Below are 24,699 nucleotides of genomic sequence, written 5' to 3' on the forward strand. Positions count from 1 at the left end.
GAAGTTTGTTGGGGGCCAGCGAGAGGGCTCAGCAGGTTAAGGAGCTTGCTGCCAAGTCTAACAACCTGAGTTCAATCCTTGGGACCCACATGGTGGAAGTGGAGAATTGACTCCCACACGTTGTCCTCTGTCTCCACACACATGCTGTGGTACACATGTGCCCACACATATACACAATACATAAATAAATCTAATATAAATGTTTTTTGGGTTTTTTTTTTTTTTTGAGACAGGATGTCCTCGTAGCTCCATCGGGCCAGGAACTCTCTATGTAGCCCAGGCTGGCCTCAGTCTCCCAGTGATCTGCCTGCCTCTGCCTCCTAAGTGAGTGCTGGGATGCTGGGATTAAACTAGTGTGCACCACCACACCCAGTACAATATAAAAAACAATTTAAAGTTCTTTCAACATCTCCAGTCTTAAAGAGCCTCTACCATTCTCAGTGTGTCTCCCAACAGGCCTTGGAGTGCTGTGACGGCTGAGGGGTCTACACTGGGTCCCTAGGGCTGCCCTGCAGGAGCTTGGCATACAGTATCTTAAAGTTGCTGAATGCCTGCACGCACAGCCTGTGGACCACTGGCTGGAGGTCAGTAGGGCTGGACAGGGGGTTGCACAGAGGGAAGAGGGTCAGAGGAAGGAGGCACTGAGCAAGTGGGATGCTGTCTGGGAACAGGGCACCACCTGGTGGCAGCGTGCCGTCTCCTTCCCTGGCTCCTTCCCAACGAAATGGGCATTTTTCAGTTGGCATCTGTCTGGGGTAGAGGTGGGAGGATGAGGAATTCAAGGTCTTCCTTGGCTACATAGTGAGTTTGAGGGCATCCTAGAGAAAGAGATCTTGGGCCAGATGTTCAGGAAAGACTTGGCATTGGCTCTCAGTAAGGACCGATCCTCCGCTGCAGCCACTTCCTACGTTGGCACAAACACAGTAACGAATGCAGGGTTAGGAGCCACGGAGCGGGAGCGCCAAAGACGTCAGCCTCCTTCTTAGTCTCTCCGACCATCTGGGACTAAAATATAGATTTAATACCAAGAGGGGAAAAAATATTTAGGAACTGGAAAAAAAAAAAAAATCCAAGCAAGGCAGTTTCAGGAACGGGTTGATCCAGGAATTGGAGAACCGGGAGCTGAGTCCTGTGGTGCTCCTGGCTGTTCGTCTCTGGGCCTCTACTCTCTCATCTGTAAAACGGGGTAATGGGGTGACAGAACGGCCTCAAAGCCGTAGGACGGTGAAGAGAGTCGACTTGGGGGCTCCCTCAGGGAGGGACGTGACAAAGTCGCTCCGTCCTTCAGGTTCTGGGACTAGGTCCCTTTGTGAGTCACCACCTCCTGAAGGTCTCCTTAGAGGGGTGGATAGTGGGCGGGGCCATACCACGGGGATCTCTGATTGGCTCTCTGTCCCGTCACTCCACGACCACGCCCTCCCACAGGAGCCACAAGGCCTCCCCGCCCAACCCCGGGCTGATCCCAGCCAGTCCAGGTTTCCGAGCGCCGGACGTTCCTAGGACTCTGGTGAGAAGCTGAGGGGTCTCTGATCGATCTTGGGGCGCCCCTGAGGGGAGGGAGACTCGAAGAGGCCTTGCTAAGGGGTGCTCAGGGGGTCCTCAGCTTCCTGCCGGTGGGAAATCCCACTTTTAGCAAGTGCCTCTGACTTTCGCAAGTGCTTCTGACTTTCGCAAGTGGCTCCGGCCTTCCAGCTTTTCCCGTCGCCACCCCAGGGACTTTGGAAGTGGAGAAAGCACCCGGGGTGCCCAGGGAGGTGGGTTCTACCGGCCGGGCCCCGCCCAAGGTCCCCAAACTTGGAGCTGCACTAGGGCACGTCCCAGATATGCTCCTGGCCTGGGAGCTCCACCCGCCTCCCCGGGGTTACTGAGTCGCGGTGCCTAGGGGGAACCAAGCCCAGCCTCCCTTTGAGCATAGTTTTGCCAGCAGCGCACTGGCTTCGACCCTGGGGTGTGTGTGCTGTTTAGGGGGGAGATCTTGCATAAAGCCAGGCCTGTTCCAGGGGAGGTGTGGCCTGGGCTCCTGTCCCCAGCTGGGCCTGGTACTTCCCTCTGCTGGAATATCTCAAATTCAGCCACTGTTCTGTTGTTTGGTTTTGGAGAGGAGCTTGCTGTGTAGCCAGGGATGACCCTGAACTCCTGATCCTCCGAGTGCTGGGATGACACCTGATTTTTGAGGTGCTGGGGATGAACCCAGGGCGTTGTGCTAGGCCAGGGCTCTACCCACTGAGCCCCACTCTGCTTTCATTGGTAGCCCAGGCTAGCCTTGATCTCACTACGTAGCCAAGGATGACCCTGAATTGTGCTCCTGCTGACTCTACCTCCCCAGTGCTGGGATGACAGGTGTGTCCCTGGATGAAACGCTGTCTTTCTTTCTTTCTTTCTTTCTTTCTTTCTTTCTTTCTTTCTTTCTTTCTTTCTTTCTTTCTTTCTTTTCCTTCCTTCCTTCCTTCCTTCCTTCCTTCCTTCCTTCCTTCCTTCCTTCCTTCCTTCCTTCCTTCCTGACAGGATCTCCCTGTAGCCTCAGCTGGCCTGGAACTCACTATGTAGCCTAAGATGGCTTCAGTCCCACAGAAGTCTGTCTGCCTCTGCCTCCCAAGTGCTGGGATTAAATGAAATACTGTCTTCCACAGCTGGATGCTGTGGTCTGGGAGCCTGCCTCAGTTTCTCCAATGAGAAAGTAGCCTTGTGCTGGATGGTAGAGTTGCAGCCAGCTGTCCCTGTCCCATCTGAAGCCAGCTGTGACAGGTCACCGGCCCAGTACTTGAGAGGCACTCACTTCTGTCCTAAGTGGACCCTGCCTTATCGGACTCAAAGAGGGGACAGGACAAAGCTGCTGAGTCCAGGAGATCGGGCTGGGCTCTACCTAGAAGGGCAGGTGACAGTCATGGGGTTTAGATGATCATCACAGGTCTGGGGTGTGGCCATCACCTGAGACCTTTGTTACAGAGTGGAAACTGGGGTACAGAAGGCTAGTGACCCACACCTTTAATCCTAGCACTTGGGAGGCAGAGGAAGGACGATGTCTGTGAGATGAAGGTCAACCTGGGCTACATAGTACGTTCCAGGCCAGCTGGGGCTACAGGGAGACCTGTCTCAAAAAAATAATAAACAGCAATCAATTAATCAATCAATCAATCAATCAATCCATAAATAGGGCCTTGGCACCCATATGCTGGAAGGAGAGACCCAACTCTGCAAGCTGTCCTCTGACTGCCACATACACACAATACTATAAATAAATAAAGATGTAAAAAACAGAAAAAAAGAGGATCTGGGGGTGCAGCTTAGTGGTAAGTGCATGGCTCTCATGTTCAAAGGCCGTGCATTGCAAAATAATTAGAAAGTAAATAAATAAAAAGAACAGAACAGGTCTGGTGTGCTGGAATTGATAGGTTCGGCTTAGTCATGCCATTTCCTAAGGAAACTTTAGCCTCATTCTTGAGACACTGAACAGAGCCAGGTAGCCAACTAACTGGCCTTGTTCCTTAGAACACAAACCCCAGACACCTGGCTTCACCCTGATTCGGTCTCTCATTGGTTCAAGAACATAACTTTGGTTTTTTTAAGACATGTAACCCAGGCTGGACTCAAATTTGCTTTGTAGCTGAGGATGACCTTGAACTCCCGACCCCTGCTCCACCTCCCGATCCCCAGCTTCCACCACCTGAGTGCTGAGATGACTGATGGTGCACCACCACATCTGGTTTTGGGGTGCTGGAGATGGACCTAGGGCCTCATGATTGCTAGATGAGCACTCTACCCATTGAACCAGGTTTCTAGCTTTTTAACTGTTGTTTATTGGCCAGATAACATTACCTACCTGGCCTAAAGTTCAAGCCCCTCTCTTCTACCTCAGTTCCCAGCTACCTGATCCTCTTCAGCAAATCTCTTCCTAGCCTGTCAAGTTTCCCCAGTCTCTAAACTTCTGTTTAAAAAACAAGCAAACTCTGCCAGGCATGGTAACACATGCCTTTGGTCCCAGCACTTGGGAGGCAGAGCCAGGCAGATCTCTGTGAGTTCAAGGCCAGCCTGCTCGCAAAATCTTTGGCAGCATTTGATAACTTGTGCCTGTAAACATATTGGCCATGAAAGTTATACTTGTGTATCTTAATGAAGCCACATCTGTGGGACATCTAGGTGCTTTCCCCTATGAGTGAGGGCTGGGGGCGTGGCTCAGGGTAGAGTGACAGCCTAGAGTCCCCAGTGAGGGGCTGGAGGTGTGGCTCAGGCAGAGGTTATGCTGAGCATGCTGGAGGCCCTGGGTTTGATCTCTGGCACCAAGGAGGACGTAGGCCCCACCTTTGACCTTCTGAATTGATGATGGGGCTCCCAATGACCCTTGTGCCTTCTAGTGAGCAGGACAAGGCTTTGAGAAGGAGGGTTCAGAGGTCCACTGTTTCCTGTGTCCCCTGCTTCCCTGACTGTCCCTTGTGCTCACAGCACTAGCAGCCAAGATGTCTGACAATAAGACAGAAGTTGCAGCCGACACCCCAGTGAGCAGTAAGATGCCAGCACCACAGGTGAGGGGCCCCGGGTGGGACCAACAGAGCCTGTGGCTTCTTTGCGGTGACAGGTGTGTGCCACCCCAGCTGGTTTATGTGGTGCTGGGATGATCCCAGGGCATCAGTCCTGCTAGGAGAGTGCTCTGACGAGAATGGGGTTCCCTGTCCTGTTTACGGCCTGACACATTCTGGGGGGGTCCACCCCATCACATGACAAAACCTTGACGCTCCCTCCTTGCCCAATTGCTAATACCAAGCAGGATTGCTGAGGATGAGATGGGCTCACAGGGCACCCCAAGATTCAGACTGGTTCCCTACCATCTTCCCCAGCGCACCCGAGTTTCTTTCTGGGTTTTTTTTTTTTTTTTTTTTTTGGTCTTTTTGAGACAGCTGGCCTGGAGCTCACTATGTAGACCAGGCTGGCCTTGAACTGGTGCCCGAGTGCTGGGATTAAAAGTGCACCACCAGCTTGGGCTCACCTGAGTTTCTTGAAACTCCCCCACAGCCCAGCGTGGTGGACCGAGTGGCCAACCTGCCTCTTATCGGCTCCACATGTGAGCTGGTGTCCTCAGCCTATGCATCCACCAAGGAGAACCACCCACACGTGAAGACTGTCTGTGATGTGGCTGAGAAAGGTGTCAAGACCCTGACAGCAGCGGCCGTTAGCGGGGCACAGCCCATCTTGTCCAAGCTGGAGCCCCAGAGTGAGTTGAGGACCCCAGAGAGTGGAGCATGGCTGTCACAACCATCTCTAGGGGAACTGCAACTTCTGGGCTTGGTCCTTGAAACCAGCCCTGGGTACCTATCCCCAAGTCCCTGAGGGACAGTAACTAATGGTGCCTTATGTTCTGTTTGGTGCCCCAGTTGTATCAGCCAGTGAGTACGCCCACCGGGGACTGGACAAGCTGCAAGAAAATCTGCCCATCCTACAACAGCCCACGGAGAAGGTAACCTCAAGGTCACCTGATGGGGGACCCACCTGACTGTGAGGTGTGTCCTTCCCAGCTTATCCTGCAAGTGTGTAATGCCTCTTCCCTGCCCCACCCCACTGGGCAAGGACATCTTCAAAGTCAGACACATCTGGCTAGAACCCCTCTGAATACCACCAGACTGGAGTAAGAGCCACCACCCCATCATCTGCTCTGGCCCTCATGCACCACATGATTTACGTAGGACACAGTAGGCCATGTCACAGCCCCTCGCTGGGAGAGTCTAGCCTATCAGTCTATGTCTGAGCCTCTCTAGCATCTCTGCAACAAGCGCTGTATTGCAGATTTGTGAAATGATACCCCTAATTCTCAAGTTGTTGGCCTGGGTTCCCTCTTATGTTCCCAAAGGTGGCTTCAGTCAGGGGACCACAGAGCAGGATTGAGCACCTCCCCTTCCTGCACAGCCCCACAGACACTGGTTGAGAGGAGGCATCTCTGGGGATCCAGGAAGCTGGCCACCCTATCTTAAGCTGAGCACTTTTCCAGTGACACAAAGAGCCCGGAGTGTCCTGAGGCCAGCACTCCTTCCTTAGAAGGACGAGTTCAGGTCAAGTTCGCCACATTTTTTTCACCTGAGCCTGCTTAATGCCTCTGAGCTTTGCCTCCAGGAGGCCTAGCTGACTCTCACTTTCTAAACTCCTGAAGCTGTTTATCCCTCAGGAAAGGGGCAGCCCTCTGAGTTTCACAAGCTAGGGTGCAGACACTATTGCATTTGAACCAGGGCTGTCATGAAGACCTCACATTGTGAGTTAAGGACCAGCCTGGCATACATGAAATCCTGTCTCAAAAGTAAAGACATAGAGTTGGCAAAATGTCTCAGCAGGTGAAGGAGCCTGCAGCCAAATCTGATGACCTGAGTTCAATCCCTGGGACCTACAGAACGCAAGAACCAACTGCTGCAAGCTATCCTCTGACCTGCACGGCACACACACACACACACACACACACACACACACGCACGCACGCGCGCGCGCGCGCGCGCGCGCGCTCGCACACACACACAAATAATAAATGCAAAAGGAAACAAATAAACTAGCCATGAGTTGGTGGCGCACCTTTAATCCCACCACTTGGGAGGCAGAGGCAGGCAGATCTCTGAGTTCAAGGCCAGTCTGGTTTACATAGGGAGTTCCAGGCCAGCTGGGACTACAGAGAAACCCTGTCTTTTTTTTTTGAGACAGGGTCTCACAAAGATCCACCTGCCTCTGCTTCCCAAGTGCTGGGTGAAACCCTGTCTTAAATAAAAAAAGGGGCTGGAGAGCTGGGTCAGTGGTTAGGAGCCCTAGATGCTCTTGCAGAGGACCCAGGTTTGGTTCCCAGGACCCACATGGTGGTTAACAATTGTCTGTAACTCCAATTCCAGGGAATCCAATGCTATATTCTGTCCTTCACAGACATTGCACAACGTAGGTACACCTACATACATGCAGGCATAACACTCATACACATAAAATAAAAATTAATTAATGTTGGGGCTGGAGAGATGGCTCAGTGGTTAAGAGCACTGACTGCTCTTGTAGAGGACCCGGGTTCAATTCCCAGCACTCACCTGGGGGCTACGAATTGTCCTTAACTCTGGTTCCAGGGGAATCCGAAGCCCTCTTCTGTCCTCTGAGGGCATTACATGACACGGGTGCACTTACCTACATGCAGGCAATACATGCATATACATAAAATAAAAATTAATATAAAAAAATTAATTAATGAACTAACTGGAGAGGACACACTTCAGCCAGGAATATCTTGAAACACCAGAGGATCAGAGAGACTTGGTATGTTGCCTGCAGTCACACAGCCTGGCTCTCTGGAGGCAGGGATTTGAACCTAGTAGTCAGCAGTAGACTTTGACATCTAACCACACAAGGGCATGAGTCGCCCCTCTCTAGCGTCCTTGGCATTTGGGGGACCTGGGCACGGAGGGAAGATGGGAATGCTCATGTTGTCCTGTTGGGCAGGTCCTGGCAGATACAAAGGAACTGGTGTCATCCAAAGTGTCTGGGGCCCGAGAAATGGTGTCCAACGCAAAGGACACAGTGGCCACCCGGATGACAGAGGCCGTGGACGTAACCAAGTCAGCAGTGACCAGTGGAGTCCAGTCGGTTATGGGCTCCCGCATGGGACAGATGGTGATGAGTGGGGTGGACACGGTCCTGGGGAAATCGGAGGCCTGGGCCGATAACCACCTGCCCATGACGGACGCGGAGCTGGGTGAGTGTCTTTCGCCTTCTTGGGGTATCCTTCTCCCCTCAGTCTCCTGCCTCAGAGGACACAGTTGTCCTCCCTGCATCAGCCACCAGGGGGTACCTGTGAGTACCAGGCAGCTCCCTCTGCCCACAGCCCTCCAAGGCTCCCACCTCTGTCCTGTCAAAGCCCAAGTCTTCTATACAGCCCCGGAGGTCCTGCCCAGCCTGTCATTTCTCTCCTGCCACCATGTGGGTCCTGAGGATCAAATGGAGGTCTTCAGACTTGGCAGCAATCCCCTTTACCTCCTTAGTCCTCTTGCTGGCCCAGGGCTGATCCTCCTGCCTCGGCCTCCTGCGTGCTGGGATGACAGGCATGCACCACCATGCCTGGTTTATGTGGTGCTGGGGGTGAGCCCAGGGCCATGTGGGCTAAGCCAGTGTCAACCCACTGAGCCCAGCCCACTTATTTCATTTTTATTATTATTTATTTATTTATTTATTTATTTATTTATTTATTTATTATTTTGGTCTTTTTGAGACAGGGTCTCCCTGTAGCCCCAGCTGTCCTGGAACTCACTATGTAGACCAGGTTGGCCTTGAACTCACAGCCTCTGCCTCCCCCTCCTGAGTGCTGGGACAACAGGCGTGCGCCACCACGCCCACCTTTTTTTTCTTTTTTAAAAAATTTTAATTACTTTTATTTTATGTGTATGAGTGTATTGCCTGCATGTGTGTGAGTGCACTCTTGTCATGCAATGCCGCAGAGGTCAGAAGAGGGCTTCAGATTCCTCTGGAACCCCCCATCCCTTCCCTTATTAAAAAAAAAAATGTTTTGAGGGTCTGGAGAGATGGCTCAGCACTAACATACTTACATACATGCAGGCAATACACTTTCATACATGCAGGCAATACACTTTCATACATGCAGGCAATAGACTCATACACATAAAATATTTTTTAAAAATGCTTTGATTGGCCAGGCATGGTGGCGCACGCCTTTAATCCCAGCACTCAGAGGCAGGTGGATCTCTGTGAGTTCGAGGCCAGCCTGGTCTACATAGCGAATCCAGGCCAGCTGGGGCTACAGGGAGACCCTGTCTCAAAAAGACCAAAAAAAAAAAAAACCTTTGATTGATTGATTTTTATCCTATGTGTATGAATGTTTACCTGCATGTATGTAAGTGCATCACTCCACATGCAGACAATGCCCAGGAGCCCAGAAGAGACAGTCAGTCCCCTGGAACTGGAGTTATAAATGGTTGTTAGCCACTGTGTAGGTGCTGGGAACCCTGTGTAAGAACAGCCAGTGCTTGTAAACAACAAGCCAGCTCTCCAGCCCCAGCCCTTATTTATTTTTGTTTGGGGACAATCTCACCATACAGCTCAGGCTGACCTGGAACTCCTGGCAATCCTACCTCCGAGCACTGCTCTGCCACACCCGGCTTCCCCTGAGTTCTTGGTTCCTCCTTCTCCACGGTTCCTGCCTCTGAAGGTCTGTGACTTTTGGGTGGCGTCTTTTTCCTCCTTTGAGCCCCAGTGGCCACAGCCAACACTCAAGAGGAGAAACCCAGCTGCACTCCAGCTTCCCCACACGGCAGGAGACTTTAGCCCAGGAGGTGGGAGGGGACACAGGGTCAGGGGAAAGAAGGCCTTAAACTTGGCTACATGGGTGCATTCTGTTCTGAATAAATAGGAAGGAGTGGCTGGGGTGGGGGGGGGTGTCCCTCCACAGTCCTTTGAACTCATCTGCCTCAAGAAAAGTCCCTAAGGGATCCAGGGTGGCCTGTGGGTGACACCAGGTAGGGCACTACAGAGAGAGGAGGTGTTAGAACTTTGAAATAGTGGCCCACATCCATCACCCCAGTGCTCAAGAGGCTGAGGCAGGAAGGTCAAACTGGTCTGGGATCAACAGCAAGACCCTCTCTCAAAACACAAGAACCAGCGGGGAGTGGTGGCACACTCCTTCAACCCAGCACTCAGGAGGCAGAGGCAGGTGGATCTCTGTGAGATTCAGGCCAGCCTGGTCTATATAGCGAGTTCCAGGCCAGCTGGGGCTACAGGGAGACCTCATCTCAAAAAACAAAATAAGACATATGAGAATCATCTTCAAGCTGAGGCTGCAGCTGTTTGTAGAGTGCTTGTAGCTCATTTGGTAGAGTGCTTGCAGCTCAGTTGGCAGAGTGCTTGCAGCTCAGTTGGTAGAGTGCTTGCAGCTCAGTTGGTAGAGTGCTTATATCTTGGTAAGTTACAGCATAGTTGGTAGAGTGCTGGTAACTCAATTGGTAGAGTATTTGTAGCTCAGTTAGTAGAGCATTCACCTAGCACCCTGGGTCCGGGGCTGGGATTCAGTGGTTAAGAACACTGGTTATTGTTGGAGAAGACCCAGGTTCAAAACCCAGTATCCACATGGCAGCTAACAACTGTCGGTAACTCCAGTCCCAGGGGATCTGACAGCCTCTTCCGACCTCTGTGGGCATTGCACAACACGGGTGCACTTACCTACATGCAGGCAATACACGCATAGACATAAAATAAAAATAATAAATAAAATTTTAAAAAAAAAGCTCTGGTCCGTCCCCTACACCAATCAGGTGTAGTGGTGTACACCTGTCACCCCAGCACTTGGGAGGCAGAGGCAGGAGGATCGGGAGATCAGGGTCATCCTGGGCTACATAGTTTAAGGCTAGCCTGAGCAACACAAGACTTTTATAGAGTCATCTTCACTTGAGCCAGCTTTTTGCCTTTGTAGGTTGCCAGGCCCCGCCCTTCCCTGTGGCAACCCACCTTCCCTTAAGCACAAAGCCTCCTTCATGTCCCAGGGCGGCCCAGCAGCTGTGTCTGCGGAGGGCCAGGGAGGAGTGCTGTGGCTGCTTTCCTGTTATTAAAAATACACCTTAGGGGACAATTGGGAAGAAACTGGTGCGGATTCTGTTCTGGTTGCCGCTTGCTCCTACTTCATGTGTGAGCGCATTCGCAGGGATGCCCCAGGTCAGGCTCAGTATCTTCCTCAGCTAATCTCTGCCTGGTTTTTATTTGTTTGCTGTAGTTCTTTTCTTGTTGTTTTATTTTTCAGAAAGGACCTACCTCCCTGTAGCCGAGGCTGGGCTGGAACTCACTATGCATACCAGTCCTGGGTAGATTTCACAGAGATCCTCCTACCTCTGCCTCCCAAGTGCTAGGGTTAAAGGAGCGCACCATCACACCTGGCCTTTGTTATTTTTTAAATACATTATATTTTATTTATTATTGTCAAAGAACAACTTTCAGGAGTCGGTTCTCTCCTACCACGGGAACCAGGATCAAACTCATGTTGTCCGGCTTGGCTGCAGTCCCCTTCACTTGCTGAGCTACTTGCTTTTTGAGACAGGGTCTCACCGTAGCCCCAGCTGGCCTGGAATTCACTGTGTAAACCAGGCTGAACTTGAACTCACAGATATCTACCTGCCTCTGCCTCCTGAGTGCTGGAATTAAAGGCCTGTGCCACCACGCCCAGCTTAGCCTTTTTCTTTTTAAGAGGCAAGGTCAAATGTAGGCCAAGCTGACCCGCAACTCACCATATAGTCAAGGATGACCCTGAACTCCTGGTCCTCCTGCCTCTACCTCCTGAGTGGTGAACACCACAACTGACTTTCCTGCACAGCATTTTATGTGGGTTGTAGGGATTGAACTCAGGTTGTCAGGCTTGGCAGCAACCCCCTTCAACCGCTGAGCCCTCTCACTGGCTGCCCCCGGCCCTCTTTCTGCTTTTTACTTTGAGACAAGGTCTCTTGTAGCCCAGTTCACCATAGCTTTGCAACCCTCCTGCCTCAGTTTCCCTTCAGACCACACTGGGGCATGCACTGGTCAGGGTACTCCTGAACCCTGACTCATGAGAACCCTCTCCCTCTGTCCCCACAGCCCACATTGCTATATCACCCGAGGGCTCTGACATGGCCTCCGTGCAGCAGCAGAGACGGGAGCAGAGCTACTTTGTGCGCCTGGGCTCGCTGTCTGAGAGGCTGCGCCACCACGCCTACCAGCACTCCCTTGGGAAGCTGCGCAGAACACGGCAGGGGGCACAGGAGGCGCTGCAGCAGCTTGTCCATGGGCTGAGTCTGGTAAGCCCAGGGGTGAGGGTAGGGCTGGTGGACTCCCTCCAGCATCTGCTCTCCATGAGCTGTGCTCACCCTGCAGTAAGAGCCCTAGGCAGATCCCCTGGGCTCGCTCCATTCTGCATTGTGTATCAGTCAGTTCAGGCTGTGGAACAAAGAGCACAACACAGACAACTGAACCAGAAACATTCATTTCCCACAGTCTGGGAGGCTGATGTGCAGGTTCAAACAGAGGCAGCAGGACTTTGATATAAGAATTTGGGGACATCATCTAGACTGTCCCCACCATTCATTTCTGGAACATTCCCTACACTGAAGCTCAGTTCCCATTCTACCTTGACTGACTCCATCTGCTCCCCACTCCCTAACACCCACCATCACATTTCCTATCTCTGTGGCTTTGATGACTCTAAGGACCTCCTGGGAGTTTGTCCTTCTGTTTCTGGCTCAAGTCAGTGGGCACCGTGTCAAGGGTCTTCTACTCCCCCACAGTGGAGCTCATATTAGACTAACTGCTTTTCATGGTTGAGTAATACTTCACTGCATGTATTTTTTTTTCAGCCATTTATCATATGCCATTGGCCAAAGGCAGTCATGTGACCAGGCCCACTGCCAGGGGAGGGAAAAGTAGACTGTGGAGAACAAGGCAACTTTTTTCGGGGGGGGGGTCTTTTTGAAACAGGGTCTCCCTGTAGCCCCAGTTGGCCTGGTACTATGTAGACCAGGCTGGCCTCGAACTCACAGAGATTACCTGCCTCTGCCTCCCAAGTGCTGGGATTAAAGGCATGTGCCACCACTCCTGGCCCCAAGGCAACTTTTTAGCTGCCACTGACCACAGGCAAAGATAGTGAGTTAATGTTCAAACCAAACCCTGCAGAGATGGCATCTGTTGCCATAGTTACCAGGTCTGGCCTGAACAGCATCCCTTCTCCCACTGTCCCCTGTCTGGAACCCACTCTCCCGGGCTGATCTGAGTATGACGCAGCACCTCCCCCTGCCCCCAATGTGTTTCCTGCAGATGGAATCCGTGAAGCAGGGTGTGAATCAAACACTGGGTGAGGGTCAGGGGAAAATCCATCAGATGTGGCTCACCTGGAGCCAGAAGACACCCCAGGATGCTGAAAAGGATCCAGCCAGGCCTGAGGTACCCATGGGGGTCATGTGGGGCTGTGGGGTCCCCATGTTGTTCTCTACATTCTGTGCTGGGGACAAGGTCTGTCTATAGTGATTCCTGTACCTGAGCCTCAAGTTGTCAGAAGGGCTGCTTGTGCCCCAGAGCTGCGGATAGAACCATGCTTCATGGAGTTCTGAACCCCTGTTCTGTTTGGGCTTTGCTTCCTAATTTACTATTATTATTATTATCATTGTTTTTATTATTACTGTTTTGAGACAGAGTCTCACTATATAGCCCTGAGTAGCCTGCAACTCACTCTATAGACCAGGCTGGCCTTGATCTCACAGAGACCCACCTGCCTCCCGAGTGTTGGGGGTCATAGGCTTGAGAACCATTCCTGCCCTCTTGTTACTTATTTTGTGTGTGTGTCAGCACATGTGTGTGGAGGTCAGAGGACAGCAGCAGTCAGCACGCGTGTGGAGGTCAGAGGACAGCAGCAGTCAGCACGCGTGTGGAGGTCAGAGGACAGCAGCAGTCAGCACGCGTGTGGAGGTCAGAGGACAGCAGCAGTCAGCACGTGTGTGGAGGTCAGAGGACAACTTGCAGGAGTCAGTTCTCACCTTCCACTACGTGTCAGTCCTTGGGATTAAAATCAGGTCCTCGGGCCCTGAACCTTCCCCAGCCCTTATGGTCTTTTTTTTTTGGCTGTGTTTTAACTGGGTCTCTCTAGTCACAGCCCACCTGGAAGTCACAATGTGAACCAGGGTGGCCTCCATCTTGCCTGTGCCTCCCGAGGGCTGGGATTAAAGGCGCACGCCAGCACGCCCGGCGTGGTCTCATCTTTTGTCCGGTGTTGTTTCTTGCCAGCTTATGTCCCCTCTTCTTTCCTGTGCCTATCGTAGCGTTCTGAGTTTTGCTTCCCGGTGACGTCAGGTGCTAACCATCTTTTGTGAGTCCATGTCTCTTACTATTTGAAAGACCTTGCTTTTAAAACAAGTGACAGGTGCCTTGCTCCTAGTTCTAAATGCAAGGCTCAGAATTCCTTTCTGCCCCGGGATGGACCCTGGTCAAGGTCCCTGTCCCTCGGGTGGGCCTGACCCAGCCCTGTCTCTCCCTCCTCATAGATGGAGTCTCGGGTTCTCAGCATCTTCAGGGACACAGCCCAGCAGCTGCAGAATGCATGCACGGCCCTGGGGGCCAGCATCCAAGGCCTGCCCAGCCATGTGAGGGAGCAGGTGCAGCAGGCCCGGGGTCATGTCAGTGAGCTGCACGCCACCTTCTCCGGCATCCACTCCTTCCAGGACCTTTCAGCCGGTGTGCTGGCCCAGAGCCGAGAGCGCCTGGCTCAGGCCCGGGAAGCCCTCGACTCTACGGTGGAATACGTGGTACAGAACACACCAGTCATGTGGCTGGTGGGACCCTTTGCCCCTGGAATCACTGAGAAGGTCCCGGAACAGAAACAGTAGGGTTGGCTCATAGGCAGCTGCTTGGAACCCCCTTTTCCTAATGATCTAAACTGAGCAGCTCCTCACCCTCCCTCAGTCTGAAGGAAACAGTTTCCCATCAGTCCTTTGAAGTAAAAAAAGAAAAAAGAAAAAAAATTCTAGAATGTTCTCCAAAAAATATTTCTTAAAAAGAAATTAAGGTAATCAGTTGTGATCACACACACCCATCATCCCAGCAGAAGTGGGATGATCAAGACTTCAAAGCCAGCCTCAGCTCAAAATAGATCAGGGTATAGTAATATTCCATCTCCTTTCCTACATCATGGCCTGAAGTAGTGGGCGCAAGGTGGCGACTTGAGATCTGAAATTTGTGAAATTTGTTTCGGATGAGAAATGGGCTGTCAGAAGTGCCAGCTTTCTCAAACACCCTGTAGTTAATATTGCCTTAATAAATTTAACATGTGGGAAAGTATGGTCAGTCTGTATTTTTTTTTCTCAGCGGCTGGGGTTCTTGGGTTCTTCCCTTTCTTGTTTTGCTCTCGAGGGTCCCGATCTTCCCACCCCATGTGCTGGGGCTGGGGGTGGCAGGGACTCCCCAGCTGCCTGCTTCTTCTGCGCTGTGCATTGCTTGCGGAGAGAAGTAAGGGTTAGTGTGGTCTGAGGAAAAGGACCCCCATGTATGTCCCTGTTAGGCCCCCTTGGACTTTAAGTGATGTCAGTTCACTAGGCAAAAGGGACTTTGTTGCTTCAGGAGGGCGTGACTCGGGCCAACTTTCCAGGCTCAAAGTCCTGAGTCTGGTAACAGAGGGGGCTTGCAAGGTGGGCATACCTGTCATCCCAGCACTCAGGAAGTAGAGGCAGGAGGATCAGGAGTTCATGGGCTATGTAGGGAGGCCAATCTTAGCTGCACAAGACCCTGCATCAAAAAAAAGAGGGGAACTGGAGAGCTGGCTCAGCAGTTAAGCGCACTGGCTGCTCTTGCAGAGGACCTGGGTTTGGTGGGTACCTACCCACACTGTGGCTAACAACCATCTGTATCTCCAGTTCCAGGGGATCCGACACCCTCTTCTGACCGTAGGCATTGCATGACAGGTCTGCACTTACATACATGTAGGCTTATACGCATAAAATAAAAATATTTATACACATAAAAATATGTTTTTAAAAAACAAAAATAAGCCAGGCGTGGTGGCGCACGCCTTTAATCCCAGCACTTGGGAGGCAGAGGCAGGCAGATCTCTGTGAGTTTGAGGCCAGCCTGGTCTACATAGTGACTTCCAGGACAGCTGGGGCTACAGGGAGACCCTGTCTCAAAAAGACCAAAAAAAAACCCAAAAAAACAAAAACAAAAAAAAAGGTGGAGAGTCACCAAGTAACAGTCTCTGACGTCCACACAGATGTACAAGCATATGCACAGAGACAGCTACCAACCAAAGGAAAACATACAAAAGTCATTGTGATCGGTGCTCCCGACAGGCTGTGCAGATCTCTGAGTTTGAGGCCAGCCTGGTCTACATAGTGACTTCCAGGACAGCTGGGGCTACAGGGAGACCCTGTCTCAAAAAGACCAAAAAAAAACCCAAAAAAACAAAAACAAAAAAAAAGGTGGAGAGTCACCAAGTAACAGTCTCTGACGTCCACACAGATGTACAAGCATATGCACAGAGACAGCTACCAACCAAAGGAAAACATACAAAAGTCATTGTGATCGGTGCTCCCGACAGGCTGTGAACTTGGAGACACCGTACTCAATGACCTAACTCAGGCACACCTGTCTAGAATCCCCCAGTGAGGGGTCAGGGACATGGCTCAGGGGTGGAGTGACAGCCTAGGATCCCCCAGTGAGGAGCCATGGGTGTGGCTCAGGGACAGGGTGACAGCCTAGAGTCTCCCAGTGAGGGGTGGGGTGTGGCTCCATGGTGAGTGATTCTCTAGCATAGGCAAAGTCCCCGAGTTCAGTTGTAAACAGGGAAGGCAGTAATGGTCATACATTGTCCCCCTCCCTCACCCACCTATTCACCCAGTTCCGCATCCCTATCCACTATGAACCGCTTCTCTTTTCTCATTTCACATTTTTAGTTTCCTGTTTTAAAATGAGCTAGGCTGAGTCCATCATAACTATAATTCGACCGTTCTAGAGGTTTATACAGGATAGCTGCAAGTTCCAGGCCAGCCTGATCTACATAACCTTTATCAAAATATCAAACATGCAAAAAAACTCAATATTTTTTTAATTTTTTTTTTTTTTTTTGGTTTTTTTGAGACAGGGTCTCCCTGTAGCTCCAGCTGCCTGGAACTCACTCTGTAGACCAGGTTGGCCTCAAACTCACAGAGGATCCACCTACCTCTGCCTCCCGAGTGCTGGGATTAAAGGCAGGTGCCACCATACCTGGCATAAAAAAATTTTTTTTCAGTTTTTATTTTATGTGTATGAGTGTTTTCCCAGTAAGTGCACCTATGTTGTGTACTGCCCATGGGGGCCAGAAGAGGGCAGCCAGTCCCCTGGAACTGGAGTTACAGATGGTTCTTAGCTGCCATGTGGATGCTGGGAACCAAATCTGGGTCCTCTGCAGGAGCAGCCAGTGCTCTTAACTGCTGAGCCTCTCTCCAGCCCATTTTTGCTGTTGTTATTGTTGTTTTTCTTTCTTTTCCTTTTGTCTTTTTGAGACAGGGTCTCCCTGTAGCCCCAGCTGGCCTGGAACTCGCTATGTAGACCAGGCTGGCCTGGATCTCACAGACATCTGACTCCCAGATGCTGGGATTAAAGGTGTGCACCACCATGCCAGGCTATGAATTTATTTTTTAAGACAAGGCTGTGTATCACAGGCTTCCCTGAACTCACAGCAATCCTCCTGCCTCAGCTTCCTGTGTGCTGGGGTGATGGGCCAGGTTTGGCAAACAGGGAGGGTATCTGTGAACTTAGCCACTTCGTGTTTGTGGGTCCCGAGACTGTCACTGAGGTCTGAGGCCACAGTTTCCAGTCTCTGAATGGGGTCTGTCCCTCCTATTCCCCAGTCTGCTGTCACAAGCAGTTGCTGCACAGACTGGCTCCATGCGTTACTGTGCACTTGGCAGCGGAGGGCAGGGCCTGGCTGGGGCACCCTGGGGACTTTCCCCTGAGCTGGGGTGGGACTGCAACTGAGCTCATTGACTCCTCCCACACCCGGAAGGGACAGCACTGTCCCTGCCTCCCTCCACTTCCCCCTCCTTCTCCTCCAGCCATTACCACGGGGCACACAGCCGTCCACTAGCCCAGGACCCCCAAAGCCAGGTAGGTGGGAGGCAGAGGGGATACAGGGTACAGGGCCAGGAGGGACTTGGCCACCCTGGGGTTACTCCGGGGTCCCCAACTACAGTCCTCCAGTCCTGTCCCCTCCATGCCTGGATCCACAGCCCATCCTCCAACCCCTGATCCCCCAGCCTAGACCCCTGACCCTCTGATCTCCAACCCCAGAGGAACCCCAAGTCCCTAGACATTCCGAACCCCAGGTCTCCATTTCCCCATCCCCAACCTTGTTCCCAAACCCCCATACTCCCCAGGGACTCTTGATTTCTTCCCCAAACCTGTTCTAACTCAGTGCCTTCCTGCAGCTCTGGAGGACAGACCATGATAGATTCCTCCACCTTTGGGGGCACCTCCTCCCACAATTGCCCACCCGGGATTAAGCCTGGGAGCCTTGCCAAGTTCCCAGGCAGCACTGAATGGCCCTGTCCACAGGCCAAGGTTGCCAGCAATCATTGGGGGAGGTGTGCCCTGTGTGACCAGAGGGGGAGGGGACAGGGAAGGGACACAGGACTGAGGAAAATGTGAAGCAGAGATGTGAGGGCATCTATTTCTGCCAAAGGGAGACCAGGAATGACCATCCATCCATCCATACACCCATCTACCTGACCATCCATCCATCTACCCATCCATCCATCACCCATTCATTCATTCATTCATGTCTTTCTTCACATTTCCTACTGTGAGGAGGAAACACTGTTCAGCATGTTGGACACACAGTAGGGTCAGTCATGATGCCATCATGGCACTTACTGTCAGGACAGGAAACCCTGTCAAGGGTCCCCAAGCCTGGAGCATGGAGATCCATCTTCATTCATCCCAGGTTACTGGGCTGCAGGAAGCTTGCACTTAGTAGGCCCTGATAAAAATGCACCAGTGCTGGGTTGGTAGTTTATACTTTCAATCCTAACAGAGGGCAGCCTGGGCTACATGAGATTTTGTGTGTTCATTGATTTGTTACATCAATAAACCTCTCCCTGCCCCCTTCTGGCACTGGGATTTGAACCCAGGACTTCATAAATGTCAAACAAATACTCTACCAACCAAGTTACATCCCCAGCCCTCAGCATTTATTAAGCACCTACTGTGTGCCACATACTCTGAATGTCCTGTCATATCCATGTCCTGTCCCTGGAGAATCACAAGATTGGTGTGTAGTCATGTAGGAAGTGATGGACAGCCAACAATATTAGGTAAAAATTAGTATCAAGAGGTGAGGAAGTAACAGGAGTGAAATCAGGCAGCGAGTGTGTGCAGGTGGATGTGAGCTCCATCTGGATGGGCACTGGAGGGGAAGGGGAACAGGCCCTGGGGAAGTCTGGGGAAGGGGTGCTGTGCCAAGGCCCTGAGGTAGGACGGAGCCTGTTTAAGGGGCAGTGCAGCGGACAGAACACGGGGAACATAGGGAGACATGGAGAATACCTGGTCAAAAGAATCGACCCTCAAACACCTTGCATGTTTTTGTTTTGTCCACCCGGTCCGGTCCTGTTGGCTCTGCCTGGCCTCTCCCTTGCCACCAGAATCCAGGTCAGCTCCCTCCCTCTGCCTACAGCCCTCCAGGGCTCCCACCTTCCTCCAAGTCAAAGCCCAAGTCTTCCCTGCAGCCCACAGGGTCTTCCCCACCCTGCATATCCTCTGAGTCCTTCCTTTGTCTCTGCCCTCCCTCCATCTGCTGACAGTCATGCGGACCTCCTGGTTGCTCCTTCCTCACCCCAGCTCTGTCCCTGCTGCTGGGCCTTTGCACGGCCCTCCCGGTGTGTCCTTGGGTTGGCTTCCTCAGCTTTTCTGTGGCTCTCTTCTCATCTTGTTCTGTTCCACCTCCTGATTGGTCCTTGGGACCCTGCTGTGCAAACCTGCAGAGACAAGCTTCCATCCTTAGAGTTCTCTACTGATCTCCCAGCCACACTGATGGGCAGCTGACCCACAGTGACCCCAGCAGGCCCTCAGAGGTGTTTTTGTGTTTCTGCTGGTCCCCCTTTCTGCTCACTTTCCATGCACACAGGACTGCTTGCATTGTCCCAGCAGCAACAGACAGCCCACTTTGGTCTCCTTCCCTGACTCAGGCCTCTTCTGGCCACTTCTCAATTATCTTCCTGGTCTGCCATCTTTGGTCAACTCCAATCACATAGCTCCATGCTGGCTCCGCCCACTGTCTTTAGACCTCTGCCTGAATTCTTTGACCCAGGACACCACACCTGCTCAAAGTCAATTTTTAAAAACCTCAAGTCAAGACGGGCGTGGTGGGGCATGCCTTTGATCCCAGCACTTGGGAGGCAGAGGCAGAAGGTCTCTGAGTTCAAGGCCGGCCTGGTCTACATAGTGAGTTCCAGGACAGCTGGGGCTACAGAGAGACCCTGTCTCAAAAAGACCAAAAAAAAAGCCTAGGATTTTCCCTGGGCACCACAGACACGCAGGTGGGTCCTTCTCTATGGAGTGTCCTGGCCTCCACCTGTCCCCAGTGATAGCCTCACTGGTTCCCAGCTGAGAGGCTGGGGGGGTGCGGGGCTGACTGAGGGACAGTGGCCAGCCATGTCCCAGGGTGTCCTACAGGGCAGGACAAGTCTCCTGGGCTTCCAGAAGGCTCTACGGACAGGTTACAGGAGTGGACTGCCCACCCAAGGGTCACTGAGGGCGCTTCAGATTTCTAACGAGGACTTTGTGCTGGCTCATTCACTCATTCACTCATGTATCTTTCATCTGCCAGACCTGGTTTATAGGGTGTTGAGGATGGAACCCCAGGGCTCTGGGCATGCTAGGTGACACCCAAATCAGGTCCTCTGGCCTCTGCCTTTTGCTTTTTTTCTTTGCCGTAGGATCTCACTGTGTAGCCCAAGTGGCCTGGAACTCACAGAGATCCACCTGTGTCTGCCTCCAAGTGCTGAGAGGACAGGTGTGGCCACTACACCTGGCAAAGCCGTTTCTGAGACAGTCACCCTGTGACCCTTTCTGCTCCCACAGGTCTGCTGTGCCCCCCTCCAGGAGCCCGTGCACAGTGCAGTACGGGTGCCGGGGTGGGAGGGAGGCAGCCTGACCAGAACATGTCTCCACCTGCCCCAGTCTCTGCCTGTCCAGGCCTCTCCAACCCTCGCCCATGGCCAGCCCCGGCCCATCGCTTCCTGGAGCGTTTGGCATTCTAGAAGCCGTGGACAGGGACAGGCTGATTCTCCTGAAACACAAGTTAAGGACGCTCCCACCAGGCTGCCAGGGAGCCAAACTGCTGCATGCCATGGTCCTCTTGACTCTGGGCCAGGACACAGAGGCCAGGATCTCTTTGGAGACACTGAAGGGGGACACGGTGGCCCAGCTGTTAGCCCACCAATGGGCCGGCATGGACAACGCTGAGACACCCGAGGAACCCTCAGATGTGGCCTGGACTGTGGCCCGGCTGTATCACCTGCTGGCAAAGGAGAGCCTGTGTCCAGCTTCCATGAGGGACATGGCCTACGAGGTGGCCCTCAGTGACCTCACCTCCCGAGGTGACCACCGGCTGGGCCAACTGCAGGCTGAGGCCAGGGATCGGCATGGTTTGGACATCGTGGGGGACCCTGGTGGCTTCCAGCCACTCCATTCGGATCTGGGCTGCCTGCCTCCACCTTCAGCATCCCCATCAGTGGCCAGGAGCCAGCCTCTTCCCATCCACCAGTCCAACTGGAGCCCGGGTTGTTCCCTGCGCTCCACGGGCAGCCCTGGGTCCCTCAGTCGCCACTTGGCCATCAGCCAGTCACCTACCTTGCCCTTTCTCGGTCCCCACCGTGGCAGCCATGGGCTCAGCAGACTCTGTGACACACCCCCGGCCAACCCTGAACCCCAGCCTGTCCCCATTGGGGGCCAGGAACCTGAGGAGGTAAGCTGGCCCCCGTGCACAGAGATGGTCACCCCTTTGGAGCTACCAGGCAGAATCAGAGACCCCGAGGTGGCCCTAGCCACCCTCCATAACTCCCAGGCTCCAGACAATAGTGGCCATGATGTGGTTGAATCCACTGAGGTGACCACTGACCCCAAGTCTCTCCAGCTTTCCACCATGGAAGACACTGGAAAGCTAGAGTCTGTTATAAGCCAGGTGTCATCCCAGGTTTCTGTAGGAAGTGATGCTCTGCAAAACACCACATCCAGTCCCCCTGCACCGCCGTCGCCCCAACAAACCTCCCCACATGCGCCTCCCCCTTCTTCCCCTTCCTCTGCCTCTCCCTCCTCCAGCAGCCATCCTCCTCCGATGTCCTCCTTATCCCCTCCTCCCGGCCACTCAGAGACATCTGAGCAGAAATTCTATAACTTCGTGGTCATTCACGCCAGAGCAGATGAACACATAGCCCTGCGTGTCAGGGAAAAGCTAGAGCGTCTAGGGGTACCTGATGGGGCTACCTTCTGTGAAGACTTCCAAGTGCCAGGGCGGGGCGAGTTGAGCTGTCTCCAGGATGCCATTGACCACTCGGGGTTCATGGTACTGTTGCTGACCGCCAGCTTCGACTGTCGCCTGAGCCTGCACCAGGTCAACCAGACCCTGATGAATAGCCTCACACAGTCCGGAAGGCAGGACTGCGTGATCCCCCTCCTCCCACTGGAGTGCTCCAGGGCCCATCTGAACCCTGACACGGTGGGACTCCTCACAGGCCTGGTGTGGCTGGATGAGCACTCCTCCATCTTCACCAGGAAGGTGGCCAATACCTTCAAACCCCACAAGCTCCAGGCACACAAGGCACGTTGGAAGAGAGAGCAGGAAGCCAAGATCCTCAGGGAGCACAACCAGCAGCTGGATGCAGAGAGACAGCGGGTGGCCTCCATCCACACAGCATACTCCACCTATGTCCAGAGCTGCTGGGCCTGGCAGGCGCAGATGGACAGTCTGAGGATGGCCTTTGGGAAGGACTTGGCACTGGGGAGTCAGGGACCCCTCGGGGGTCCGTCACCCATCCCCGCCTGGCTAGGATGCCCACAGAATCTGCTATATACACAGCAGAGAGGTAGCCAGGTGCCACCCTCATTCCCACAGCCCCCTCCATCCTTCCTGCAGCCTCCCATGTCTTCACCACAGTCCCCCCACTTCCCACCAACCTCTCCACTGGCCCAGACCCCCGGAACTCAGCCTCTCATTATTCACCATGCACAAATGGTTCAGCTGGGGGTTAACAACCACATGTGGGGCCAGACAGGGAACCCTGGGCCTGATGATAAGACTGAGTGACCTACCTAGATCTCTAGAGTGATCAGGTTAGACCCTGCCTGGGGCCCCAGAGTGACCAGGTTGGACCCTCTCTGGGTCTCCCTTATGACCGGGTTAGACCCGACCTGAGACCCTGGAGTGACCAGGTTGGAAGTCACTCCTACCTGACTGGATCTCTCTTATGATCACGTTAGACCCCTCCTGGGACCCCAGTGACTAGGTTGGACAATGCCTGGGTCCAATTTTGGGCAGGGCCTTTTGGGAGCCCCCCCCCACCCTGTTTCCTCCAGAGGGACGGAGGACAATGGGTCCAAGTGACTTCATCTGAGGACGTCCCCAGCCAGGCCACTTTCTCTCCACTCCACTATAACTGCAGCTCAAGGGGTCTCTTATTCTCTGGGGCGGTTTGGGTGCTGGGGGGACATGGCGAGGGCCTTCGCAGTATAATAAATATTTATTCAAAGTTGATTCCGGCGCCACTGTCCCCTGGGGGGAGGAGTTACCCACCCCACAGTACTCTACGGCTATCACAAGGTGAGGCCCCCCCCATTTCCGCCCTGGCTGGAACCGGAAGAGAGAAACGCAAGGCCGCCCTTTAAGGGGAAGCAACCGGAAGTTGCGAAAATGACTCCTCCATTGGTCAGCGGGAATCACGTGCCCGCCCACTGCAAGCGCCTCTGGGAAATGTAGTCTTTTGCGGGCAGGGGCCAAGTTTAGAAAGTTAAAGCCAGAGACAGTGGAGGGAAAAAGACATCCAGGAGTTTGGGCAGTTTTACATTTATTTATGTAGTATGTGTGCATGCTCCAGGGCATATGTGTGGTGCTCAGGGGACAGCCTGCAGGAATCGGGTCGCTCTTGTTCATGTGGGTCCTGGGCTTGGAACTCAGGTCCCACATAAGGCTTGGCGGCAAGCCCCTCTATCCGCTGAGCCCCTCTCCCCTTCCTTCCTTCCATATTTTAAAAAAGAAAATTTTTTTTTTCATTTATTTTTGGCAGTTTGATGATTTTTTTTTTTTTTCGAGAGAGGGTCTCACTATGCTCACTATGTAGCCCCAACTGGCCTGGAACTTGCTATGTAGATAAGGCTGGCCTTGAACTCAGAGATCAGTCTGCCTCTGCCTTCCACGTGCTGGGGCACCATGCCCACTCATTCTTGGTTGTATTTTATTTATTTTTAATTATTTATTATTTTTTAACTATTTTACTATTTTATGTGTATGCGTGTATTGCCTGCATGTAGGTAAGTGCACCAGTGTCGTGTGCAATGCTGGAGGAGGACAGTAGAGGCTGTCGGAGCCCCTGGAACTGGAGTTACAGACAGTTGTTAGCTGCCATGTGGGTTGTGGGATTTGAACCCAGGCCTTCTGCAAGAACAGCTAGTGTTCTTAACCACAGAGCCATCTCTCCAGCCTCTATTTTTATTTTATGTGTTTGTATGAGTATTTTGTCTGCATGTATGTAAATTCACCTGTGTCCTACAAAACCTACAGAGGCCAGAAGAGGGTGTGTGATTCCCTGGACCTGGAGTTATGGATGGTTGTTAGTCGCCATGTGGGTGCTAGGACTCAAATCTGGATCTTGTGCAAAAGCAGCCAGTGCTCCTAACGTCTGTGCCAGCCCTCCAGCCCCATTCTTGAGGTTTTAATGCATCCATGCATCTCCACCCTCCAAATGAGCCTCTGTGAAACGTGAACCAGCTTTACAGATGGAGAAAACGGAGGCCCAATGTGGAATTCTGGCTCCTAGTGTCACTGTAGTTAGAAGTAGGGGAGTGTAGTGGGAGAAGTCAGCCTGCCAAGAAGGGGAAGGAGGGCGGGCAGCTGCCACCCCTCCAACAACAGCGGGTCTGAAGACTGCTGCAGGCATCTGCTCTGCTGCCTGGAGGTGAGGGGAGCCAGGCGGGTGAGTCACCGCCTGCTTGCTATTTTTG

At 52.8% G+C, this 24,699-nt stretch overlaps 2 protein-coding genes across 2 annotated transcripts; both read left to right on the forward strand.

Annotated features, from left to right (window-relative positions):
• The first annotated feature begins 1,409 nt into the window (after positions 1-1,409).
• On the forward strand, positions 1,410-14,796 carry Plin3 (perilipin 3). Its single transcript, XM_008836969.3, has 8 exons — positions 1,410-1,507; positions 4,441-4,520; positions 5,008-5,206; positions 5,367-5,449; positions 7,447-7,699; positions 11,572-11,771; positions 12,784-12,909; positions 14,004-14,796. Exons 2-8 carry the CDS (start codon positions 4,455-4,457, stop codon positions 14,343-14,345), a joined length of 1,269 nt encoding a protein of 422 aa, XP_008835191.1. The 5' UTR covers positions 1,410-1,507; positions 4,441-4,454; the 3' UTR covers positions 14,346-14,796.
• Positions 14,797-17,504: 2,708 nt separating this feature from the next.
• Positions 17,505-23,236, forward strand: Ticam1 (toll like receptor adaptor molecule 1). Its single transcript, XM_008836970.3, has 2 exons — positions 17,505-17,595; positions 20,566-23,236. The coding sequence occupies exon 2, from the start codon at positions 20,699-20,701 to the stop codon at positions 22,787-22,789; it is 2,091 nt and encodes a 696-aa protein (XP_008835192.1). The 5' UTR covers positions 17,505-17,595; positions 20,566-20,698; the 3' UTR covers positions 22,790-23,236.
• Positions 23,237-24,699: the final 1,463 nt, after the last annotated feature.

The sequence above is a fragment of the Nannospalax galili genome, unplaced genomic scaffold (assembly GCF_000622305.1).
Source record: "Nannospalax galili isolate Female #2095 unplaced genomic scaffold, S.galili_v1.0 scaffold77, whole genome shotgun sequence".
Lineage (NCBI taxonomy): Eukaryota > Metazoa > Chordata > Mammalia > Rodentia > Spalacidae > Nannospalax > Nannospalax galili.